General features: G+C 42.9%; 1 protein-coding gene across 1 annotated transcript in view; it reads right to left on the bottom strand.

Moving 5' to 3' along the window:
* The window catches only part of MERTK (MER proto-oncogene, tyrosine kinase), a 106,451-nt gene that overhangs the window by 19,795 nt on the left and 61,987 nt on the right, over positions 1 to 24,669 (bottom strand). The window contains exons 6-13 of the mRNA XM_045884547.3: positions 23,236 to 23,351; positions 17,704 to 17,887; positions 13,233 to 13,384; positions 7,796 to 7,949; positions 5,322 to 5,475; positions 3,013 to 3,098; positions 1,589 to 1,684; positions 383 to 463 (exon numbers count right to left, since the gene is read on the bottom strand). Of these exons, the coding sequence (XP_045740503.1) occupies positions 383 to 463; positions 1,589 to 1,684; positions 3,013 to 3,098; positions 5,322 to 5,475; positions 7,796 to 7,949; positions 13,233 to 13,384; positions 17,704 to 17,887; positions 23,236 to 23,351 (1,023 nt within the window). The remainder of the gene's footprint in view (positions 1 to 382; positions 464 to 1,588; positions 1,685 to 3,012; positions 3,099 to 5,321; positions 5,476 to 7,795; positions 7,950 to 13,232; positions 13,385 to 17,703; positions 17,888 to 23,235; positions 23,352 to 24,669) is intronic.

The raw sequence follows: 24,669 nt of genomic DNA, 5'->3' as shown, positions 1-24,669 counted from the left end.
CCGAGCTGGCCATATCAGCCAGGCCAACCCTTGGGGTCAGAGGCTGCTACCAGATCAGTCTTGTCTCAGAAATTCATGATTTATTTTGGAGTCATTCACTTTACTAGGTAAGAGTGAGGGGGGAAGGGGGGGAGAGAGAGAGAACGAGACAGAGAGGGAGGTGTGGTATAAATAAGAAACATAACTTCCTCGAGTGTAAAGAATATACAGAGCTCCTAACGGTCACTTTCCCTCTGTGACCACACAGTGTTCTGAATGGCCTTCTGACCCATCAGTGACTGAGAGCATGACACATGAACCCCCTCACTGGCCCTACAGAGCACCAGGTTACTGACCCAACTGCCCACCCCGGCTGGAAGGTGTTTCATCAGTGATAACTCACACTTCATGGTCTTCACAGCCACTTTCTGAGAGGTCCCATCTTGCTGCTTAAGGTTTCCTTCCATCACAGACCCAAACTCTCCTGTGAAGTAAGACAACATCTATATAAGACAACATTGTGCAGAATCTCCCCTGACCACAGAAAGGCTATAGTTCCCCAGCTGCTGTTTTTATGTGGCCGGAGAGTGACCAGTATGTGGCAGGCGGGCAGGGCCTGCTGGGGCCACCATGCTCGTACACCAGGGACACAGGTCACGCAGTAGCCTCCTGCTTGTCACAAGCTTGCTTGGTTCAGGCTCGGCTCAGCCCATCATTTTATTAAGCATTATAACTGATCCAAGACACTTACAGAACAACATGGCAAATGTTATTGACATTTATAAAGTAGAAATTCTTTTTTTTTAAAATGATTTTATTTATTTATTTGACAGACAAGAGACATAGCGAGAGAGGGAACACAAGCAGGGGAGTGGGAGAGGGAGAAGCAGGCTTCCCGCCGAGCAGGGAGCCCGATGCGGGGCTTGATCCCAGGACCCTGGGATCATGACCTGAGCCGAAGGCAGATGCTTAACGACTGAGCCACCCAGGCGCCCCTATAAAGTAGAAATTCTTAATATCATTATCATTCATCCTAGTATCAGTTTGACAAATTAAATATGTATTTTCACGTTTGTTCCTATTTAACTAATTAGGAAAGTGCCCAAAACAGTAAACCTAAGACTTAGAGGTATAGGAAACTGACCAATGGATTGCGTGCTTTTCTTTTCTTTTTTTTTAAGATTTTATTTATTTAACAGAGAGAGACACAGGGAGAGAGGGAACACAAGCAGGGGGAGTGGGAGAGGGAGAAGCAGGCTTCCCACTGAGCAGGGAGCCCGATGTGGGGCCCAATCCCAGGACCCTGGGATCATGATCTGAGCCGAAGGCAGATGCTTAACGACTGAGCCACCCAGGCGTCCCTGGATTGCGTGCTTTTCAATGAAGGAAGGGAATTAATATTTTTCAAGGGCCTACTGTCTGTGCAAGGCACTGTAGAGGTGCTTTTCATATGCCAAATTGGAGTTTCAAGAACCAAATTGTAAAATAGAACTGTTTGTATTGTAACTTAAAGTCACAAAATGGTACTTTACATAATAAATACACATATAAAAATACTGTAAATAGCTTACCTTCTTACCTCACATTTAAAAAGAAATAAACTGCTCACCTTCACCCAGGACTTTTCCAAGAATTAATAGATTCCTGTCAATCACAACATCTTCTAGTTTATTTTGCAGTTCCTCGCTGACTCCCAAGCTACGCACTATAAAGGAGGGATAGAGTATGGATTAAGAGTTGTCAGTGTGCTCTCTTTCATTTGAATAGAATTAAAATGATATATATAGCCCTATCAAAGAGTTAAACATTTTCTCCATTTTGTACCCATGGCTCTCCCCCACAAAAAGTCTATAATAAAATATCACCCTTAATTCTACTATGATTAAAATGAGGAAAATGAATTCTTCGGGGCAAGATTAATTCTGAAGGATTATAAAAATCAGAACCACATTTCTCTTCCCACCACGCAGTAGTAGCGACCAGCAATCAGATTTGTGTGTTGGGGGGGGCGGGGGGTTGCCCTTGATTTAAAGGAGGAAGGAAGATAGTCAGTAGGTACTTTCGAGTGCGGTATTTGCTCTTTTATCCCTAACTATAGTATACAAAAGAGCCATGGGCTTACCTCCCCTGTCCTAGGGAAGGAGGGCCAGTAACCACAGGAAACACGGAGAGAACAAGCTACCATCCTCATTATAATGACATAAAAAGTGCTAAATTGAGTACTTGCGGGAAAGTGGAGAGTAAGATCTTCTATAATAAGGTATCAATATGCAGCACTGACAATAAGTGTTATCAATAAGAGGAATTAACCAATTCAATAACTCTTTGGCAAATGATTCAGTTTGTGCCATAGTTAAGAAAAGTAAAAAAATAAAAATAAAAAACATTCTACCTCGAACCAGTTTTTGTTTCATAGTGGCCTATTTTCTATCATACTTATATTTGTTTTGTTGTTGTTTTTGTTTTTGGCAAGCATCCAGAAGCTTGAACTTGATAATATTTGCACATACTTTCTACACTGTTTATTAATTATTCAAGAACACAGCTGTCCCTTTATTCTCACTCTTCAAACTAGAAGGCTCCATTTCGATTCAGCAAAACTCAAACCATAATTGTTAAGAAGTACATTGGAAAATTGTTCTCTGAGTTGGTTGCCACAGAAAAGCGGGAAATAAGCTCAGAGATTTATGTCACAATTGCTTTGCTGTCTTCTTTAGATCCCTGACCTCTAACCACATCTTCTCCTATCACTGTGGTGAGTTCCTGTTTGTGGTGTTAGGAGTCTTTAACCCCGGCCACTTCACCTCAGGGCTCACTCGAGAGTTCCAGTAAACCAGCCAACAGCAGAGCACATGGCAATGTCTGACTAGCTACTTGCTGGTTTCTGGTTTTTGAAGACCTTTTGCACATTAAAAATATCCATTCTTCGACTCCTTTGGCTTTTGTTAGAAATCTATTGATTAATTCATTGTTCTCTCTTTGCTTTCAACTACTTTAACTTTTGCCAGAAAAGGGAAATGGACATTAACTTACGGGTGAGTTCGATGGCTCGCCGACAGAAGGACTTCTTTGCTATATAATTGACGACTAATTCCGAATCCTCCTCTGTGAAGGCATTCCTGGGTGAATAAAAATAAAGACATCTCATACTATAAAAAAAGGGCAGCCAGGACAAGTGCTGATTCCACAAGGATGTCACCAAGCCGCTGCCCGTTCAAACGCCTCTTTTATGACAAAGACATTTCCCACTGGGAGAAATACATTTCTTTCCTTAGCTCTATTTCAGGCCTGCTTGGCAAAATCAAAGCAACTCTGTCCAAGTACCCTCAAGAACACAGAACAGCTGAGAAGCTCCCAGTGGTTAAAGCCGTAACAGTCTGAGCAATAAAATAAAGTAGTATTGGATTATAATCCAAAGTATAAAATGAATATCCATGAGTCCATACTGATATGTTTATCACTGAATACATAAATGAGGTGGAGGAAGTGTAACTCCTCACCCTGGTTAAGTGTGGGCTGTGCACGTTGACTTACTCCCAGAGAGAACAGTAAGGAAAGGGAGAAAAATAACCGTGTCCCACTTAAGTGACAGAATTAATGTTAGAACCCAAGCATCATGTCTTCTAGGCCAGTGCCTTCCTCTCTGTATGCCAGGCTCCCTGTCACCACAGGGCCTTTGCATGTACTGCTCTTTCTGGTTGTAATGTTCTTCCTTTTGTCTTTCACCTAATTAACTCCTGCTCTTTCTTCAGATTTTAGTTCAGGGATCACCTCTGCAGGGAGGCCTTTCCTGACTTTCTTAATGCAGTCAAATTCACCCGTTATACACTTTTACATATCCCTTTATATAGGATTTAACACAGTTGCCATTTTATATTTACTTGTGTGATTACTGCTTGATTCTCCATCAACTGTGAGCACCTATGAAGGCAGGATCAGTGCCTACTTTTGTTCACTCTTGTATCCCAGGTTATCACCTAGAAGGCCTTTAATACATATTACTGAGCTACTCTTAACAACTTCTGCAGAGGTTCTCTGCACCTGTTTCACAATGAGACTATAAACCACACCTAGATTCTGGGATGCATTTCAGTCAACTATATGTTCAGGATTTAGATCAGATTTTGTCATTTCTTTAAAATAGCCATTCTTAGGGGTGCCTGAGTAGCTCAGTCAGTTAAGTGTCTACCTTCAGCGCAGGTCATGACCTCAGGGTCCTGGGATCAAGCCGTACTCAGTGGTGAGTCTGCTTCTCCCTCTCCCTCTGCCCCTCCCACCCCAATTGTGCTCTCTCTCAAATAAATAAATAAAACCTTAAAAAAATTTTAAATAGTCATTCTTAGAATTTACATACTAAGATATAAAAATTATAAGGATGGAATTAGTAAGTACTGAAGGTACCCGACCCTCAGGACTAGGAAGGACACAAATAAAGGGCAGTTGAGCCTCCACTCTCAAGCCCCCTCTCCATGCCAATGGAAAGTTTTTGAATGGAATGTTCTACTAGCATTCCTAAGATGCAGAAACAAACAAAGGTTGCTCAGCTCCCTCCAAAACAGTCACTCACATTCCCTCACTCTGTCCCATTCCAGGCTGTTAACAACCTGCCTCTTACAGAATACCTCCTCCGCCCCATGAGTGATAAACTGGATTTCATGGAAATCCAAACTCACTACAGAGGCACTAGAGTAGAAAACTGAGTCAGAAACAAATTTGCACATATAGCCTTCTTTTCATAGGTTGATTTAACACACCTGCACATCTTTGTTGATACTTAACTACTGTTCTAAAAGTCAGATGCATAGAAAATCAGAACAAGTGCCTCTTTTACACTGGAATGTGAAAATATAAAGTTTTTCTCTATTGGAAAAATCATTGATCATTGCAGAAAATGTATAAAATACAGCAAAAAAAAAAAAAAAAAAGAAAAGAAAACACAGAATAATCCCAACTAACACCATTCAGAATTGCTAATGCTTTGTGGTGAATTTCCTTCTGGTATTTTTATCTATACATACATTTCATTTGTTTTTTTAAAAATAATTAGGATTATTTTTAAGACTTCTAACAAAACCCCTCATTTTACAGCAACCAAGTTTGAGTAGTGAAGGCCTATTGGTGCTCTTCTCTATAAATGAGCCCCTTTCAAGGCCGGCTTCCACTGCTGGTTGTCTCTGTTGCACTGGCCTAAGCAAGGAAGCTGCCTGCCCCCAGGATGTACACAAGACAGGACCCCCAGCTGAGTACAGTGTGAGGAGCTGAGCCAGCAGGAAGGCATTACCCGTTGGCAGAACAAGCACATGGGACCATTGAGCAAAACATTTTAAACTGGGGAGACTTACCCAAACTTTGTCTCCTGGATTCTTTTTCTGATGATCAGAGAAATATATAAAACCAACCCAATCAAAACAAATCCACAAAAGCAACCAAGGATGATGAGCACAGGATCTGTGTTGCCAGGTGCTGGGGTTGATGAGGGGGCAAAATCTACCCAACCTAGTAAAAAACCAATAGAATCCGTTGAAAACATTTCTCTGGGATCCAAAATACATAAGAAACACTGGCTTGTAAAAGGTAAAGAAGAGTGTCAAAAGCTCTAGAACTTAGTCCCTTTATATTCTGTGGTCTACATATGCAGGCAGTCCTCACTCTGATGGTGCAGGCTGAGACCATCCACAGTGATCGTAATAATTAATGGGTGACTCTCTTCACGTCCGTTATGAACGTATAAGGAATTGAAAGAAAAATGGCAAAACTCATATTTATCTGGTCTACTGTAATTTAAAACACTAGAAATACTGAGAATTAAAAGACTGCATTTCTTTGTAAAAAGCTTATCAAGAGTAGTTTGGGGGCACCTGGGTGGCTCAGTTGGTTGAGCGACTGCCTTCGGCTCAGGTCATGATCCCACGGTCCTGGGATCGAGTCCCGCATCGGGCTCCCTGCTCTGCGGGGAGCCTGCTTCTCCCTCTCCCACTCCCCCTGCTTGTGTTCCCTCTCTCACTGTGTCTCTCTCTGTCAAATAAATAAATAAAATCTTAAAAAAAAAAAAAAAGAGTAGTTTGAATAGTACCTGTCTTCTTCGGTCACATAACTTATGATATGTCAAGAATATATTTTCTGTACCCTGGAGAATTTTCATACTCCTTTCTGGGTTTGGATTCGTTCCCCACGTTTTAGCCTTTGTGCTTTCAAAACTGTGAACTATCTCTGAGCATTCCTTTATATGAAGATTTTTGCTCGCATAACTTCCTCGGGGCCGTCTTCCTTTTTTTTTGGCATGGCCCCTATGCTCACGTTGTAAAGTCACCTTCGCTGCGTTCCCTGGCCGCAGAGCTCGTCCATCACGTGGCAGCCGTGTCTGCATTCCCACAGTCAGCTGTGTCTTCCACATCCAATTCCAATTTCACTTCAACGCTTACATGCTTCCTATCCTTGCCGCACTTCATCTTTGTTCACTGACTCCCTCTTTCAAGGACTTATTTTTATCAGGTGTCGTGTGGGTGTGTCCTGGGAGATAAGGAGGCAACATGGCTGTAGTTCTTCCAAATGCATGTGATTTGAATCACGGAAGTGCGGCGTCCAACCACCGAGAGACTTTGAGACGAGTGACAAGACCAGTCACGATCATGACGCCCATCTGTTATTTACTCCGAACTCAAGTTCGGACCATGTCATTGGGGAACCAGTGTTATTTAACCTAACTGTGGTAGCTGAACCGTGTGCACGTTCGAAATGTGCAAAGCAAGGATTGTTGGAATAGCACAGCTTTGTAAAATGTTGGAGAGTTTCCCATGTATGAGGATGAAAGCTTTGTCTTCTTAAACTCCGATTTTTTTTAACCCATGCCCTTAGAATGAGAATCTCATTGTCTCTGAATTTCTACCAGGGAGACACTCCTTGCTTGCCATCACCGGTTTCTAATGTTCCCTAGGTATAGAGCCCTTGGGCTGCAGGAACTGTAATTTGGCTCCCTTTTAGCACGTTTGAGGGTCACTAGAAGACACAGACAGGAACTCAGTGGTCCACTCACAAGTCCTGTCTGCTGCAGGTACAAAGAGCCTATTTGGCAAGAACTTGTAAATGCAAAAATCACATTGATAGAGATGCCCGTGCATGGAGTTTATGACAGCAGTTTAGTATCAAGCGACCCAGGGGAGTGAGAGTCAGAACAAAGGGGGCTCCCCTGGTCTATGGAAGCAAGTACAGCACCTGGGGCCACATGGGGCATCACAGGGGCAGCTTGCCAAAGGATACTCCAGCAACATGCAGAAGACGGCACACAGGGTTGAGCATTCAGCTCAGTGAGCCCCATGCCGTGTAAGGACAGCTTCTGTAGGTAACACTTCATGTTCTGTACTGATCAATCATGAAGCACGTCAGCAAGGCTTGAGTGAATAATAACCATACTGCTTAAAACACAGAAAACAAACACTAGCCATAAACAAACAGTGTCCATTATAGAGAGCTAAGGATTGGCCCTACCGTAGCCTATCCAACGTTCAGTCACGAATACATCATTGAAACTAAATTCAATAGGTCAAGTCAGATTTGGTATTCCGAAAGGACTCACCCTCCTCGTAACTTAGTACCACCATCAATAGTAATGGTAGTGGGAGGACTCACAGGTATCAGTGCTCTGTGAAGTGTGTTAGCATATCTTTCTATGAAAAAACTATCTTCATCATCACCAAAATTTCCTTCAATCTTTGTGTTTCATTCTTAAACCAGATGCCCATCCCATGGGTCAGTCTGGCCATCCGTGCGTTGCTGGGGCTGACACATTCTATCAGCCGATAAGGAACCCGGCTCTCACCGTGTGCAGGGATGAACATTTTCACTGGGTCACTGAAAGGCCCGACTCCCCCCTTGGTGATGGCGGCAATCCTCACTGTGCACGTGGCGTTGTGGACTTGAACAGAAATCTGAGCGTGGCTGCCATTCTGGCCAACTTCTTCAGACAGCTCTTTCTGGGGACAGAAAAGGAAGGAAGGGGAATGAAATCCTGAGGCGCCAGGGGCACGTCGCCTGCTTGCCCACAGTTCCTCTGAGGGAAGTCGTCCCACCCACATCCCAGGGAGCAGCGGCTGTGTTTCCACCACATCCCTTCCTCACTCAGGCCACAGCTAACAGAACCAAAAGGTGGGCAGGGACACAGAATGGGCCGGCAACAACCTCAGGCCTCGGGGCCTGGGCCAACTGAGGCTATGAGGGCATGGCACTTAGAATGGTCAGCAAAGAAGCCTCTGGATGAGAGAAGCATGTTGCAGAGGCAGCTGGATGGCAAGAGCAAGGCTGGCTCCTTGAGCCCCCTGCCCTCAAAACTGCCACAGCCTAACGCCCAAGAGCCACACTGTACCTTGACCTTGACCGCCTGCCAACTTCCCTTGAGCCAGCATGAATGGGCTCCTATTCCTTGCAATTATAAGAGTTCTGGCTAAAATCTACATTGAGGAGGGCACGGACACTGTTTTTTTTTTCCCCTCCCAGTGTGATACATGCACAATTTTCTCAAATTTCGAAAATCTGGTTTCGCTTTTACTTATTTGGTTTTATAACCATGCAACACGTGCCATGAAAACATAGGGGAAAATGATTTAAAGAAACAAAACAAAACAAAACCCAACCAGACCTGAGTGCTTATATAACATTTCCTCTTTGTTTCCAAACCTTGACGATGCTGTCCTCTGGCATAAGAAACTAATTTTATGTTGGGGGCTGGCTTTTCAAATGGGAACTGGAGGGCTGGTGAAGGCCGAAAGCAGGCCCCAGGAACCTGTCTTTAATCTCTGCATTTTGGAGATCTGATTTCACAGAGAGAAAGAGAGAAATGTCACACCACATGGGTGGGGCACAGACATCAAGGATCACAGGGAGCAGGGGCCTGGTTTGGGTGGCAGCTTTATTCCCTGATCACCCTGTCTCAGGCTGATCACTTCTAACTGGTGCGGGGTGGGGCCGGCTCAGCCCTTAGGGAAGAGGGCTGTCCCAACATTCGTGACCAAGGGGGCTACCTGGGTCAGCCACCCAGAGACTTTCTAAATCCAAACAAGCAGTGTCCATCAGGACTCAGAAATAACTTCAGACAAGGGATGAAAGGGGAAAATAGGGCTTTAAAATTTTTTGCTTTTCTATTCCCCTGGACTGCGTGCCAAGGAGACTTGTCACTGATTTTTTTTTTATTAATTAAGTGAACAAAATAATAAGTAACATTTTTTTTGTATAATCAGGCAATATCTTTTTTTTAGAAATAGAACATTTTATTTATGGTAAACCCAGTTTTGATTATGAGTTTGTTGGCATTCTCTAATGGGGGGGGATCCTCAAGTAGAGCAACTCCATGGTCCAAACCCACACAGTCACGGAGCCCTGCAGTGAGTCCGGCTGACAGCTGAGAAATAACATGTCTACCTCACAGTTTACTACCTAATGGCTCCTGAAAGTGCAGAAGGTGTCATCCTGACGAGGGCCATTGGGCCCACTTCCAGCTTCATGCTTTTCCATCTGCTGGGACTCAAATATAATACATCATTTGTGAGAATGATCTCAAAAGTAGAGGACATGCGTAACTGTGAAAGGATTAAATCCCTAGAAGAAGAGAAATCCTAAATCAAAATTATCCTTTTGGAAATAAACATCACAGTAGTTGATAATATCTATTCACTTCGGGCCTATCACTCACTGTGAAAACCCAGAGAAGGAACTTAGAAATTTCCACCTCCTGTTCCTTCAGTGCATTAACAGTGGTCATCATCGTGGCTGCCGCTGTCATCATTCTGAGTCTCAAAGTACGGGAATGATGCCAGACCCTGCTTACAGGTAATATGTTTTGGAAATGCATAAAGAATTGTCCCATTTTAGGTGTGGACCTATACTAAATGCTCAAGTAGTGATTAGAAAGATATATGATAAATATTTTAGTAGCGGTGTAACAATTTTCTCTAAGAATATCCTTAAATGATAGTTTAAAAATGATCCCTGTTTTTATTTATTTAATTTTTTTTTGAGAGAGAGAGAGAGAGAGCGCATGCATGGGTGCTCGAGTGTGACTGGGGAGGGGAGGAGCAGAGGGAGAGAGAGAACCTCAAACAGGCTCTACACTCAGCATGAAGGCCGACACAGGGCTCGATCTCACGACCCTGAGATCATGACCTGAGAGGAAATCAAGAGTCAGACGTTTAACAGACTAAGTCACCCAGATGCCCCCAAAATGATCCCTGTTTTTAAAAAATGGATGTAATTTATCCATAGTCTATTGATGCCAAATACATGTGACCATATCCCTATCCCCAAGTATTTATTTTAATTTCGATTTTGAAATCTGACAAAGAAATCCATTTAAAATCAGACACGGGTAGGAGCCACCCCTGTGGGGATTATCTCTTTCACTGTCAGGGTGCAGAGTGCACAAGGGGTGGCCATTTCCCTGGCATGAGGTGGTCGGGTCCTGGGGCACACGCCGTGGGCAAACTGCACGGTCCTCATTCCGTGAGCTTTCATCTCTACCATGAGGACTTAAAATCTAAGAGCCTTTTCAGGTAATAATCAGATTTATAATATGACATCTAATCACAACTTTATCTACACAGAAAACATGTGGGCCGTGTCTGTTGCGGAAAGTAATAGCATATCTTTGGAGACCTGTTTCTTTTTTTTCCTGTGAGGCACTAGAGTCGGTCAGAGCTACTGCAGTGGTATTTGTTTCTAGTTTTGTTTTTGTTTTTTTTTTAAGATTTCATTTATTTATTTGACAGAAACACAGTGAGAGAGGGAACACAAGCAGGGGGAGTGGGAGAGGGAGAAGCAGGCTTCCCGCCGAGCAGGGAGCCCGATGCAAGGCTCGATCCCAGGACCCTGGGATCATGACCCGACCTGAAGGCAGACGCTTAACGACTGAGCCACCCAGGAGCCCTGTATTTGTTTCTAGTTATCCAAAGATTTAATATCTCCCAACTCTGCAAGAATGTAATTTATAACTGTAATTAAGAATAAAGGCCCACCATGGGCATCAGCACTTGCTCCTGACTTTTGGATTTTGAGCTTGGATTTGGAATGCAAGGGATGTAAAGAAAAATGGAACCAAAAGAGGTCGATATCTTCATCAAGATATAGTAAATGTGTGTACGGTAAATATCAGGAGTTTCTTAGTCTGAAAGTGACATAACAGGTGGGGATAACAAAGGTATAAACAATAACCCACCCAAAGATCACTTCTAAGAAAGTTCTGAAATTGCGTACAAAAATACCACCCTTGTTAGAGTAACCCCTGGGAATATCTCCAAAAATATCCAATTCCCTTGCCTGGCATAAAGAAGATATACCTTTAGTGAGAGTTTTCTAAAAATGGAAATGAAAGGACAGTTTTGAGAGATGAAGTTGTGTCTACCTCTTGCCCTCCTAAAATGAAGGGAGTTCAGGAGACAGAGGTGATTTCAAACTTCACTTCGGGGCAGGGGTTTTAGGATCCTCCCGGGGTTGGCTTTTCTTCAGTGTTTCTCTTTGCCTCCAGTGGCGGCCCATGAGCTCGAGGCTAAGCTGCCTCAGAGAACGTTATCCTAAGGAAAGGGAGCCACTGAATCTTTTGTTGTCACAAGACCGTCATGATGCACCAAGTATAGCATGAGTACAATGCAAATGATGTTCTCACTGGGATGATCCAGCATCTCTAAGGAGTTAACGGCTGGAAAGGTCACAGCCCTGACTGTGGCAGTATTGTTCTTGCCGCATGGGGGGTCCTTCTGAACAAAGGGCAACAAGCATGCGCAGCGCAGCGGGGCGTGGGTGGCATTTAGGGCGTCAGGCTCTCTGCTGCGTCATCCACGAGGCTTTCCTCATTCTCGCCCTTCAGCACGCCTCAGCTCCAGAGGTCCCCTCCAAACAAGCAGCTTTCACCCACGCCAGAAGGAGAAGTCAAAAGGATGACCTGCAGCTCTTTAAACAAAACTGGGTTTTTTTTAGCCCTCTCAAGTGTCTGCTGATAATTACTATCTTCTGCCAACCAGAGAAAAATAAAATCCTACTGAACCAAAATACAATGATTGGACCTTCAGGGACTGTTCAGGGACTGTTCACAATTTAGCATTGTGAAAGGGGCTTGTCTCTGAGAGAGGCATTTAATTCCCGATTCAGCCAGTGTGGAAATACGGTTAATCAAATAAGCACCCTGCACAGAAGCCTTAGGACCAAAGACCAAGAAACGAGAGGCTTCTCTCGTAGCTGCAGGGGTTTGACTTGTACAAACAACATCCTGTTATCACTCTGAGGCACAAAAAGTCATGGACTTCAAGCCCTCTTCTTTTTCTCTATTCCATCACCTACTGCTTCTAAGAATCTGGTAGGTAAACTGAGTCAGGAAAAGAAGAATAAATCCCAACTGTCCTTTGGGAAAAGAGCAGTTTCGGTAAAAGCTGGATGACATGAGGTTGCAAATGACTGAAACAAAGCCTGGACGTCATCCGTGGGGGCAGCTGTTGACTCTCTCCCACTCTCCCGCCAAGCAGCTGTACTACTTTCATGAGATGCCCCACACACATGCTACGAGGATGCTAAAATCTGATCTATCCCCAGGGCCAGGATGATCAGGCAGAAGTCGGCTTTGCATGATGGTGGTAAAGAGATGGTCCTGATGATGGAGTCAGTGCGCCTGCCTTTCCAAGGATGCTCTGTGTCACAAAGAAGTCAATGTCACCTCAATTCTCTTCCTTTCCCAAGTGGGAAGGAGACCAGTCTGGGAGCTGCCTACCCACCCACATGCAGGCATCGTCCCTACTTCTGTGGAACTGCATAAAGACAACCTGTTGCTGACTTAACCCTGTCCTCTGGAGTCTGGTTACCCCTTGCCATTCTCTATGAGGCTGGAGTTCTTCCCTGACAATCTTCTTCAGAAAAGCATCCTCTGGAATTTCCAAGAGGCTAGGAATGGCTGGACTGCTAAGCCATACAGCTTCTTGACCTTCTGCTTTGGTTATCGCAGTAGTTCTCAATTATCTTCCTACAAGAGCCCAAGTTCCCAGAAGGCACGAATCAGGTGATAACAGAGATGGGTCCTACACATATTTACTGAATACATAAATGAACGGACGAGTGAGTGAGTGAGAAAAGCCCCAAGGATTCCCTGGATTTTGTAACTATTCAGTGACAGATGCCTCAATCAATAATTCCTGGTCTTCTCACAACAAAACGAAAGCTTCTACAACAGTATTAAATGAGCAAACCCAAGGAGACAAGCGAACTTCTTCAGAGGTCAGACTTACGGAAGTGTCTGCACTCTGCCACACGTGAGATATCCGGTAGCCCAGCAGTTCCCCAGCCTGCCGCTTAATTGGAGGCTTGATCCATCTGACGTCCACCTTATGACTAGATTCATTCAGAAACACACTGACGTTCGAGGGTGCTACTGAGGGGGCTGCAAAAGAAAGAAGAAAGAAAGATGAAGAACCACAGAGAAAAGTACACAGAGGTACTTTCTCTTCTCAGTTTCTGAATGTTTGGTTTTCGAATGTTCTATGGAAAGCATTCAAATGAGACTGGGATTAATAGCAGATTTTCACCCTCTTTCCAATTAAGGAGCATTGAAATGCTACATGAGTTTTTATTATTTTTCAAAGATTTATTTATTTATTTATTTTAGAAAGAGAGAGAGCACATGAGAGCAAGTGGGGAGAAGGGCAGAGGGAGAGAGACAATCCTAAAGCAGACTCGGTGCTGAGCGTGGAGCCCAACTAGAGGCTGGATCCCAGGACCCTGAGATCATGACCTGAGCTGAAACCAACAGTCAGCCGCTTAACCAACTGCACCACTAGGCACCCCTGAAATATGACATGAGCTTTTAAAAAGTAAGCGCTTTCCAAACTAAAATCACAAAGACAAGGAAAGGCAGGGAAGCAGGTGGGTGGTGCTCATGGACTCCACCTGGGGAAACAAAGCAGACACAACTTGAACAGCGTTCTCCAATAGTAACCTGTGGGGTGGAAGGTCAACCAGACTGACTGGAGATCAAGTCTGTGTCACGTGAGATGTACATGGCAGGGAACACTGCAGAGCTTAGAAGGGAGCCACCACTTTAAAGTCCAAAGGCAGGTTACTGATGGTCTGAGCTGAGCTAATCAGTCAAAAGATTTTAAAAATGTATATATGCAGGGTGCCTGGGTGGCTCAGACGGTTAAGCGTCTGCCTTCGGCTCAGGTCATGATCCCGGGGTCCTGGGATCGAGTCCCACATCGGGCTCCCGGCTCAGCGGGGAGCCTGCTTCTCCCTCTGGCCCTCTCCCCTCTCATGCTGTTTCTCTCTCGCTCGCTCTCTAAAAAATAAATAAAATCTTAAAAAAAAAAATGTATATATGCATATTATATGTAAGACATCTCATTACTGAAGATCAGAGGATCAATGGTAATGCCTGGATGTCAAAATGTAAAATTTAACTCTGGTTTTCGCTCTCTGGTTTATAGTAAGCTCTGCTTAAGTCACATACTCACTTATGTCAAAATGTCTGTTATCTCTCACAAGGGTACAAGGATAAAAGTTATAGCACTTTGAAAAAAATGTATGTATGTATTATATATGTACAGAATAATTTGGGAAACAGGTCAAGGTCATTACTAGATTACTTTTTGGGAGCAAGAAACTTGACTATGTCTATTAAAATTGAAAATAATATGGGGGCTCAGTTGGTTAAGTGTCTGACTCTTGGTTTCCGCTTAGGTCATGATGTCAGGGTCGTGAGATCAAGCCCCACGTCAGGCTCCGTGCTCAACGCAGAGTCTGCTTGTGATTCTCTCCCTCTCCCTCTGCCTCTCCCCCTGCTTGCACTCTCTCCCTCTCTCTCTCTCAAATAAATAAATCTTAAAAATAAAACTGAAAATAATATGCTCTTTGACCAAGTATTTTATTTCTAGGAATTTAATCTAAAAAATTCTCCTTAGGTAGTATTACATTTACTGAAGCATAATAATGATAAAAAGGAATAAATGTAATGCTCAGTCAATAATTATGATGTAATGAATTTTGATACATTTTCCGATGGAATACTTACTACCCAGCCACTGAAAAGAATTAGGTAGATCATGTGTACTGATATGAAAAAATATCTTATGGAGGGAAAAATCAAATTGCAAAAAGGTATGTAATAACAATCCATTTTAGAAATAAAAAATGTTTTATATATACATATAGAAAGAATAAAAACAATTGCAATAATACATACCAAACCATTGCCTACAGTTTTATTTAGAGGAGATTAAGTTATATATTTCTGATATGCCTAAAAAGAAAACAAAAGTGTACTCTAACCCTCATTTCTGCTTAGGAAATGTCACACAGCTAAAGCTGTGTTATGAACTGAGCCATACGGTTTCAAATTGGTTGTAGAATTTATGGATAAACATGGCCAACTCAACATGTCTTTATGTCTGCTCCTCCTGAAACCCCTCTATGACGACAGGAAGGAATTTAAAACAGTATAAACTCATAAGGTACAACAGAGTCAACAGTGGAAAGGAAATGTCAACATATACTCAAAAGCTGAAAAGGAGATGCGGAAGGTATAATTAATTCAGCAAACCTGTTCTCTCCAAAGGACGCAGAGAGGCTCAGAAGCTGTGGGCCCAGGTACTGAAACTGGAAGATTGAAAGTTTGACCGGGAAGTAGCTAGTCCTCAAGATCCCTTTAACCTATTCCCACACACCTGCTAGGTACGCCTTCCAAATCCCCCTGGAGACAGGATGCTGTTTTAGTCTCCGAATTGAAAAGCCTTTGGACTTGGGGCACTGGCAGGATGAAGGCACAATGAGAGGCCAGACAGACAACTGGGGAAATAAGCGGAAGTTTGTACAATGAATGAGGAGGACTCTGCCTCACTCCTCCTCCCTCATCTGGCTCCAGGAGCATCGGCGGCCTTGTTTACCTTCCAAAGGTGGGGAAACAGGCGACTTCTTTGCTAGAGAAAGTGAGTGAGGAGGGTGAAGAAAGAAAACCAATACTGACACTTAGGGGTGTCCAAAACAAAACACTTAGATCACTGCCCATTAAATAGAAGGATATAAATAAGTTAAAAAGAAAGAGGAATCAAAGATGTATCACATATTCAAAAGAAAGCTAAAATGGCTATATTAATATCAAAGTAGATCGCACAGAAAATAATACTACCAAAGATAAAGGAAGCAATCTCATAATGAGAAGGTGGCCAATTATTAGGAGAGCACAGTAATATTAAACATTTATGCATAAAATAACAGACCTTCAGAATGTTTAAGGCAAAACCGGCTAGAGCATCAAAAAGAAATGGATAAACCCAAAATTGTAACTGCAGATTTCAATGTCTCTCTCTAAATAATTGATAGAAGTAGGCAGAAAAGCAGTAAGAATATAATTTGAAAAACACTATCAACCAACTCAACCAAGTTGATATTTATAGAAAACTCCATATAGTAAGAGCAGAATACACATTCTCTCCAAGTGCATACCATACATTTATCAGGAAAGACGTGTTCTGGGCCATAAAAAGAGTCTCAATATATTTAAAAGTATTCAAGTGATACAGATTATGTTCTTGGGCACCAACAGAGTGAAATCAAAAATCAGGAATACAAAGATTTCTGGAAAACCCCAAAATATTTGGAAACTAAGTTATATAGCTAACTAATGAGTCAAAGAAGAAGTGAGAAAAAGTGTTTTTGAACTGAATGAAAATGAAACACAGCATATAAAAACCGTTCTCAAAGGCTTTTCTTTATCATTTGAGAGAAAAAGATATTTTACAGTTTGGGCACTAGAGTGTCATTTTGTGCAAGGCTTATGCCCTAAAGATTTCTGATCCCGACCTATCTGCCCCTGCCCCGCCCCCCCATCTGTATTAAGACTACAGCACTGACTAGATGAGGCCAGAGTTAAGGGCAGGAAAGACTGTTCTAGCAATCTAGAACTCTAAGTTGGGAAAGAACAGAAACTGTGGATTTGAATTTAACATAAATACAATATTCACAGAAGAAAACAAAAATCTCAGAAATCAAAAATAGCACAATGGAAAATTCTTTACAGTTTAAAGATATAAATAAAATTTGCTATGAGCAAGATAGCATAGAGAGAAAATACTTCATAGGGCTTCTCTGAGGATCTAATAAAATAATCCATGCAAAAAAAAAAAAAAATCCATGCAAAGTACCTAATGTGGTGCCGGGCACGTGGTGTTTGGTAAACATTAACCATCTTCACATTCATTATTTCTTGAATTTGTTGCTACGATTAATAATTTTTTTTTAAAGATTTTATTTATTTATTTGAGAGAGAGAATGAAAGAGAGCACAAGAGGGGGGAGGGTCAGAGGGAGAAGCAGGCTCCCCGCCGAGCAGGGAGCCCGACACGGGACTCGATCCCGGGACTCCAGGATCACGACCTGAGCTGAAGGCAGTCGCTCAACCAACTGAGCCACCCAGGCGCCCAATAATTTTTATATTATTATATTTTAATTTAAAATAACATATGCCATAGAGTGTGTTGCTATTATCTTCTCATGTAAAAGAACATGTTATCTGTTCACAGTGTGAGTTTTGTCACTAAATAGAAGGAAATGTCTTCTTCCCCATTTTCAATGGCTACCTCAGTAAAATTCTCCTCCAGAGACAAAGATCAAACAAAGCAAAGTTTAAACTCTAAATGAGGTCACCGGGAAGCATTTGTTTAATCACATGCCATTAGGGGCAATATTTATCCTGAACTCCAGGAATTACCTCCTTCAGTCGTGCTGGCCAGAATCCAAGGGCTCATTGCAGACCAGCCAATTTCATTCATGCAGGAGACACCAACGCTGTAATTAGCCAGCGCTTGCAGCTGCTCAATTTGATAAAGATGTGGTGAAGCAGAGGTGTTAAAAATCATGACCGAGCCGTTACTCAGCGGATCAACTTCCTTGACCTAAGTGAGTAGAAATGTGGACGAGGCATTAGTAAGGTGGTGGGAATGCCAGACACAGAGCGCTCATCTGTTCGGTGCACGTGGCCCTTCCTCTCCACTGAGGGGAAGTGGCTGCTTCCTTTCGGGCCACACACGAATTTCCCCACCAGCATTACTGTGTGTTACTCATGCCTACTGGAGCAGCCCCCGAGGACCTGAGCAAAAGGCCTAAAATAAGCATTCTCACTGTGGCAGGTAACAGAGCAAATGATGATCTTTATCATATTATAATGATGGTAATTTATATTATAATATGAAATAAGAAGAAGTAGCCCTTCCTTTCTCAGAACCACCTCAATTCTTGATTTCTTCTTTCAGCTGTTTCACAGAATATGCTCCAAAGACAACCGACATCCTAGGTGGAGGCAAAACCTAAATAATATTTACTATCTGTCCCTTTACAGAGAACAGTTCCCAAATCCTACTGATGGATGGGATAGGGATTTCTGTTTTTATTCTGTATTTCTCTTCATTATGCAAGCTGATGAACTCTGCTCTTGCCTCAAGGTAAATTTTAGCATGTCCTTTTTTTTTTTAACCCCTACTCCCACCCCAATATCAATTCAAGTCCAAAAGCATATGCAGAGAATGTACATTTTCTGACATTATTTGGTGGGAAGATATAGGGAAGAGTCATTTGTACTTCACCCAACAAACTTTTCTCCAAATCTCATTAAAACACCTTGGCAGTTTCCTCTGAGTTCTTTCTCTTCATCTTTCCCTCCGTAAGCTCTACCAGTCTCTCCGTATCCCTCTCCCGATGTCCCCTGTACACACAAGCAAAAACCTAGACCTAGGCCAAACTTCTACCTTTTCCCTTAAGCATAACCTCCTGTCTGGGAATGGGAACAAGGGAGAATGCTTTTTTTTTTCCCACTATATGTTTTTCAAAATTTCTACAATATGTATTACTTATAAAATCAGAAAAGAGAAAATAATATTGAATAAAACACAAGTAACCAAAAGTAATTGGGGAGACAAATCTTAAACCCTGTACATATTCCTAATAATAACGGGCTTGCAGTCATGGGGTGTGGATACACAATGCTGTTATTTCAGGATATATGTGTTGAAATTTAGGCCATGGGGCCACAAATAACATTTTGGAATTCCAAATCCCCTAGTGGATACCACGAGGGTGGCGTTGGGGCCAAGTCTCACCTCTGACTCAGACCCGCAGACTCCACTGGGTGACAAAAGTACCAGTTGGCCTGAGGAACCACCAGAGAAGAAACAAAGAGTTACGTGCTTATCTTGGTGGTGGCTGTTGGCAGAACTTACTTTTTGTTTCTCCACTTTAGAGTATGCACCTACTTCCTGGTGACCAACCCCTGAAACTAAGGTGGAGGAAACCTTTGGCTTTCCACCCCTGCCCCATTTCCGGACAATGTGTGGAGCATTTCCAAGCACAGGGACGCACTTTGAGAACACACTGCTGGAAGAAGACAGGGTTTCTATAACAGTCCTTCTCAGTGGGTCCTAGGGGAAAAGAGGGCATGAAATAGCAAGAAGTACGTGGGAGAGTTAAAAATAGAAATGGAGTATGCAGCCCAAAAATGGGTGAAGAAAGGAACTAACATCAGGACCAAAGGAAGTGAGAGGGTGTGTCCTGCTAGTGCATGGATCTGAATCTTGTCCAAAACATTCATTTGTTACCAAGTCAGAGTTTAAAATTGTAATGGGCTGGGGATGTGCTACAAAACTATGCTTGGTTCCTTCAGAAGTGGGAATATATTGTTAATGTGCAGAATATAAAAGTCTAACTTCTAGAGCCAGTCCTGACTAATCCTGCTAGGACCAGTCAGAGAAAACTGGATAGCCAGTTATATTTGAATTTCAGATAAACAACAAATAATTACATGTACAGGTATGTCACAACATTACTCCTATAATTTAACTTGTAAAATAACTGTATTCTTATGGGTGAAAGGAGGCTGAGCTAGCTGGTGGGGCAAAGACAGAATAACCATGTCTGGCACCACAGGATCCAAGGTGGGCAAGGAAGGCCTGCAATTTGATAGTCACTGGATGATTTTTCACTCATGCCATGGCTGCCCAAAGCCGAGGCGAAAAGAGAGAAAGCAGGTGACGCTTATGTGTGATCATCTTCTACCTTCAGGGGTGACCTGATGTTTTCAGACCTTCTTACCACCCTACTCTATCTCATTTCCACCCTGAGACCTACTCTCTCAAGGTGGGGGCAGAACTTGTCCTCAAAGTCTCCCAGAAGGCAACCATACTCATGTGGGCAGGAGCCTCATGTCTTCTTGGACTCTTCATACAGCTCAGCAGCAGTTTTTTTTTTTTTTTTCCCTTAAGATTTTATTTATTTGCGAGAGAGAGAATGAGAGAGAGAATGAGAACATGAGAGGGAGGAGGGTCAGAGGGAGAAGCAGACTCCCTGCTGAGCAGGGAGCCCGATGTGGGACTCGATCCCGGGACTCCAGGATCATGACCTGAGCCGAAGGCAGTCGCTTAACCAACTGAGCCACCCAGGCGCCCCTCAGCAGCAGTTTTAAAAAGGGCTGGTCCATGCTTCAGTTATATCTATATAGATCTATATATCTATATCTGTATATAGATGGGATTGAAGGGAGAAACAGACAATTCAAAAATAATAGTTGAGACACTAATTCCCCACTTTCAGTAACAGATAAAACCACTCAGCAGAAGATCAACAAGGAAACAGAAGAAGTGAATAAGACTATAAACTAACTAGACCTACCAGACATATAAAACATTCTACCCAACCACAGGCGAATATACCTTCCCCTCAAGGACACACAGAACATTCTCCAGAAAAGAACAAATGCTAGGCCATAAAACAAACTGTAATAAATTTAAAAGGCTGAAAATCATATTAAGTATATCCTCCAAACACAATGGAATAACATTAGAAATAAGCAAAGGAAGAAAATTTGAGAAATTCATAAGTATGTGAAAATTAAACAATATACTCCTGAATAACCAATAATAAAAAAAAAGAAATCACAAGGAAAATAACCAAAAAACTTGAGATGAATGGGAAAAAGCCCCCAAATACCAAAACCTATGTGATACAGCTAACACAGTGCTTAGAGGGAAATATATAGTATAAAGGCTTATATTAAAGAAGAAATTTCAAATAAATTACCTAGCCTTCTACCTTAAGAAACTGGAAAAAAAAAAAAAAAAAGAGCAAACTAACCCAAAGCAAACAGAAGAAAGGAAGGGAAGACTCAAATTATTAAAATTAGGAATGAAAGAGGGGACATTACTACTAACCTCAAAGGAAAAAAAAAAGCTTATAATGGATTATTATAAGCAATTGTATACCAACAATTAGATAACCCAGAGGAAATGGACACATTCCTAGAAACACACAAACTACCAAAACTGACTCAAGAAGAAATAGAAAATCTAAGGAGATGTATACCAAGTAAAAAGGTTGAGGTAGTATTCAAAAAACTCTCTGCAAAGAAAAGCTCAGGACCAGATGGCTTCACTGGTGATTTCTATCAAATATTTAAAGAATTAACATCAATCTTCCACAAACTCTTCTAAGAAATATCAGTTGAGGGAATACCTCCCAACTGATTCTATAAGGGCCAGTATCACCCTGATACCGAGACCAGAAAAAGCTAACACAAGAAAACTACAGACCAATAGCTTATATGAGTATTGACTTGATTAGACAATGGTGATGGTTGCACACCTCTGTGAACATACCAAAAAGCATTATACACTTTATTTTTAAAAGTTTATTTATTTAAATAATCTCTACACCCAACGTGGGGCTCAAATTCACGACCGCAAGATCAAGAGTTGCATGCTCTTCTGACTGAACCAGCCAGATGCCCCAACACTATATACTTTAAATGGGTGAGTATTATGGTCTGTGAAATATATCTCAGAAAAAGCTGCCCAAAAAAGAGGATATCCCTGGTGAGGACTTTGTAGACACAATAAGAATTCCTAACACTTACCAGCCCTTAGGAGGTTTACAAATAAAGTTGGGCAAGAATTAAGCAAAGCTAGAGTTGGTGGGGTGCGGTTGGAGGCTATTTTGGGGATAATAGGATGTTTTCACGTTCCAGAGAAGGAACAGCTGTTAGACAAGAGTGGGAAGTAATAAAAACAGAGAAACTAATTCTGTTTGGTATTAAAAACATCTGGTTGTCAACATATAATATTCTTTAGAAGTCACTGCTTCAAGTTGAGCTGGCATGAATGGCAGTGTCAGGTTAAAATGTTTTCAGCTAGTAAGACCAGACATTTATGAAACTAAGAATAATTTCTGACCCTACTGTATGACAACATACAGGGCAGAATGTATTCATGTTTTCAGTGGATAATCCACACATGTTCAACTACCTGCTCCCACAAGCAATGTCTCTTCTGAGACATGGATGAGCAGATGGTTCTGAGCGCTGCTTTTGGCATCAGAACTTTCTGGGTTTGCCACTTTATGGGCTCTGTGAGCACTCTGAGCCTGCAGTGCTGGTGTGGGTTTGGTGTTTTTTTTAAGATTTTATTTATTTATTTGACAGAGAGATAGAGAGCACAAGTAGGCAGAGCAGGCAGAGGGAGAAGGAGAAGCAGGCTCCCCACAGAGCAGGGAGCCCGATGCGGGGCTCGATCCCAGGACCCTGGGATCATGACCTGAGCCGAAGGCAGCCGCTTAACCGACTGAGCCACCCAGACACCCCTCTGGTGTGGGTTTTAAGTAAGATAATTGTGAGCTACACTTTCCATTTTAATGAAATTAACACTCAAAGCAGAGCCTACATCACGGCAAGGTACCATTTTAGGATGGCTAGCCGGTATTTCTTACAGCATTATCTCATACCAATTTTGGGTAGTGGTTAAAAAGGGGAAAGACTTTGCAAGGCCTCTAATGCCTGGGAGCCAGGGGCCAAGGTGCTACATTTGACAGCAAAAATGACCCATCTCCTGCTTGCCTGTCCTTCATGGCCACCAGCCCAGGAGGAGCCAGGTTGAGGAGTACTTGGCTTCCCGAACTCCTGCTCACAAGCCAGTCCTAATTTAGGGATGTGTTTTTATATCTTAAAAATTAATTCTCCCTGGTCTCATGATGTTCTATCCTAGAAACCTGTTTCTGTTCTGGTTGGGCCCTGGACCATGAGCAGAAAGGAAGCAGCATCCCGGGGCAGAACACCATAAAATGGGGCATGTGCGGTGGACACTGAGTGGGGAAGAGGTCAAGGGACTTCTGAACAGAGGTGTTGAAGGCCTCGGCATCCATCCTCAGGTGGAAGAAAAATCAGGTAGGCGCTCAGAGCACTTCCCTCTTCATCTTGCAGGTTTACCTGAACGCTGCAATTCTGGAACGGGGAGTATCCATCAAAACCCGGGACCCAGGAGATAAGCAGGCTGTTTGCGGTGCCGTTGTAGACACTGACTTCAGTTGGCGGGGAGGGAATTGCTACGCAAAAACAAAGACACATATACAAACACAGTTATAAACCATAGGTGGCCACAGCCACCAAACGCAGTATCAAGCCTGTTTCTGTTTCTTAAGATTAGGAAAATTCAACCCAAGTTTTAAAAAGAAGCCACATTATGCCGAGACTAAGCATATTAGCTTATAGACAGGTCTCCGGGGATAGGATGGTTCTGCCTGGGCCAGAGGAGTGGAGCACAGACCTGCTTTCCTGCCCACTGATAAAGTGAGGCCTTAGCTGGAAAAGGATGTAGAGACGTCTATTCCCTTCCCTGAGCTCATGGTCACTACCCTACTGCATGCAGGCATGTTGCTGGGTGCCGCTCTGCATGAGGACAAAGAGCCATGGCCCTACTCTTGTTCAGCTCTTGGTTGGAGAGGAGGGGAGACCCATATTACCTGATGATGAGAGAGCCCCACGCCAGGAAGAGAAGGGTACTATGGGGGCATGAGTGTGGGTGCGTGGTGGAGCGGGGAGAAGCTTTCCAGGCCAAGGAAACAGGTGAGAGTCAGTTCAAGCAAAAGAGCCAATTGCATCTGCTGGGAGTGGAGGCAGGTAATACCATAAGGTGTGCAATGACCCTGGCCACGTGTGGGACATGGCTAGGTATCTTAATTCAAATCTAAGAAGGATCTGAAGTTTGAGGATCTTACTTTATGCTAATTTTAATTTTCTTTTCTTTTTTTTTTTAAAGATTTTATTTATTTAGGGCGCCTGGATGGCTCAGTTGGTTAAGCGACTGCCTTCGGCTCAGGTCATGATCCTGGAGTCCCAGGATCGAGTCCTGCATCGGGCTCCCTGCTCAGCAGGGAGTCTGCTTCTCCCTCTGACCCTCCCCCCTCTCAGGCTCTCTATCTCATTCTCTCTCTCAAATAAATAAATAAAATCTTTATTTATTTGACAGAGAGAGACACAGCGAGAGAGGGAACACAAGCAGAGGGAGTGGGAGAGGGAGAAGCAGGCTTCCCGGCGAGCAAGGAGCCCGATGGGGGGCTCAATCCCAGGACCCTGGGATCACAACCTGAGCTGAAAGCAGACGCTTAACTGACTGAGCCACTGAGGCATCCGGCTAATTTTAATTCTTAATTAATAGTCATAATCACATTTCTAAGCAGAAATGATGACTGTTGTTTTTGCGTGCTTCCTATGGGCCAGGACGTTATGGACTTCGCTTTGTTTAATCATCACCAGAACCCTGTCACAGAGGTGGCCTCACGATCCTCATTTATGGATGAGGATACTGAGGATCAGAGAAGGTAAAAACTTGCCGAAGATCACAGAGCTCGTAAGCAGTAGAAC

The sequence above is a fragment of the Mirounga angustirostris genome, unplaced genomic scaffold (assembly GCF_029215605.1).
Source record: "Mirounga angustirostris isolate CCGP_5_RB_7025 unplaced genomic scaffold, mMirAng1.0.hap1 SCAF_10, whole genome shotgun sequence".
In the NCBI taxonomy this organism is placed as follows: domain Eukaryota; kingdom Metazoa; phylum Chordata; class Mammalia; order Carnivora; family Phocidae; genus Mirounga; species Mirounga angustirostris.
This window is presented reverse-complemented; position numbering and strand designations above follow the sequence as displayed.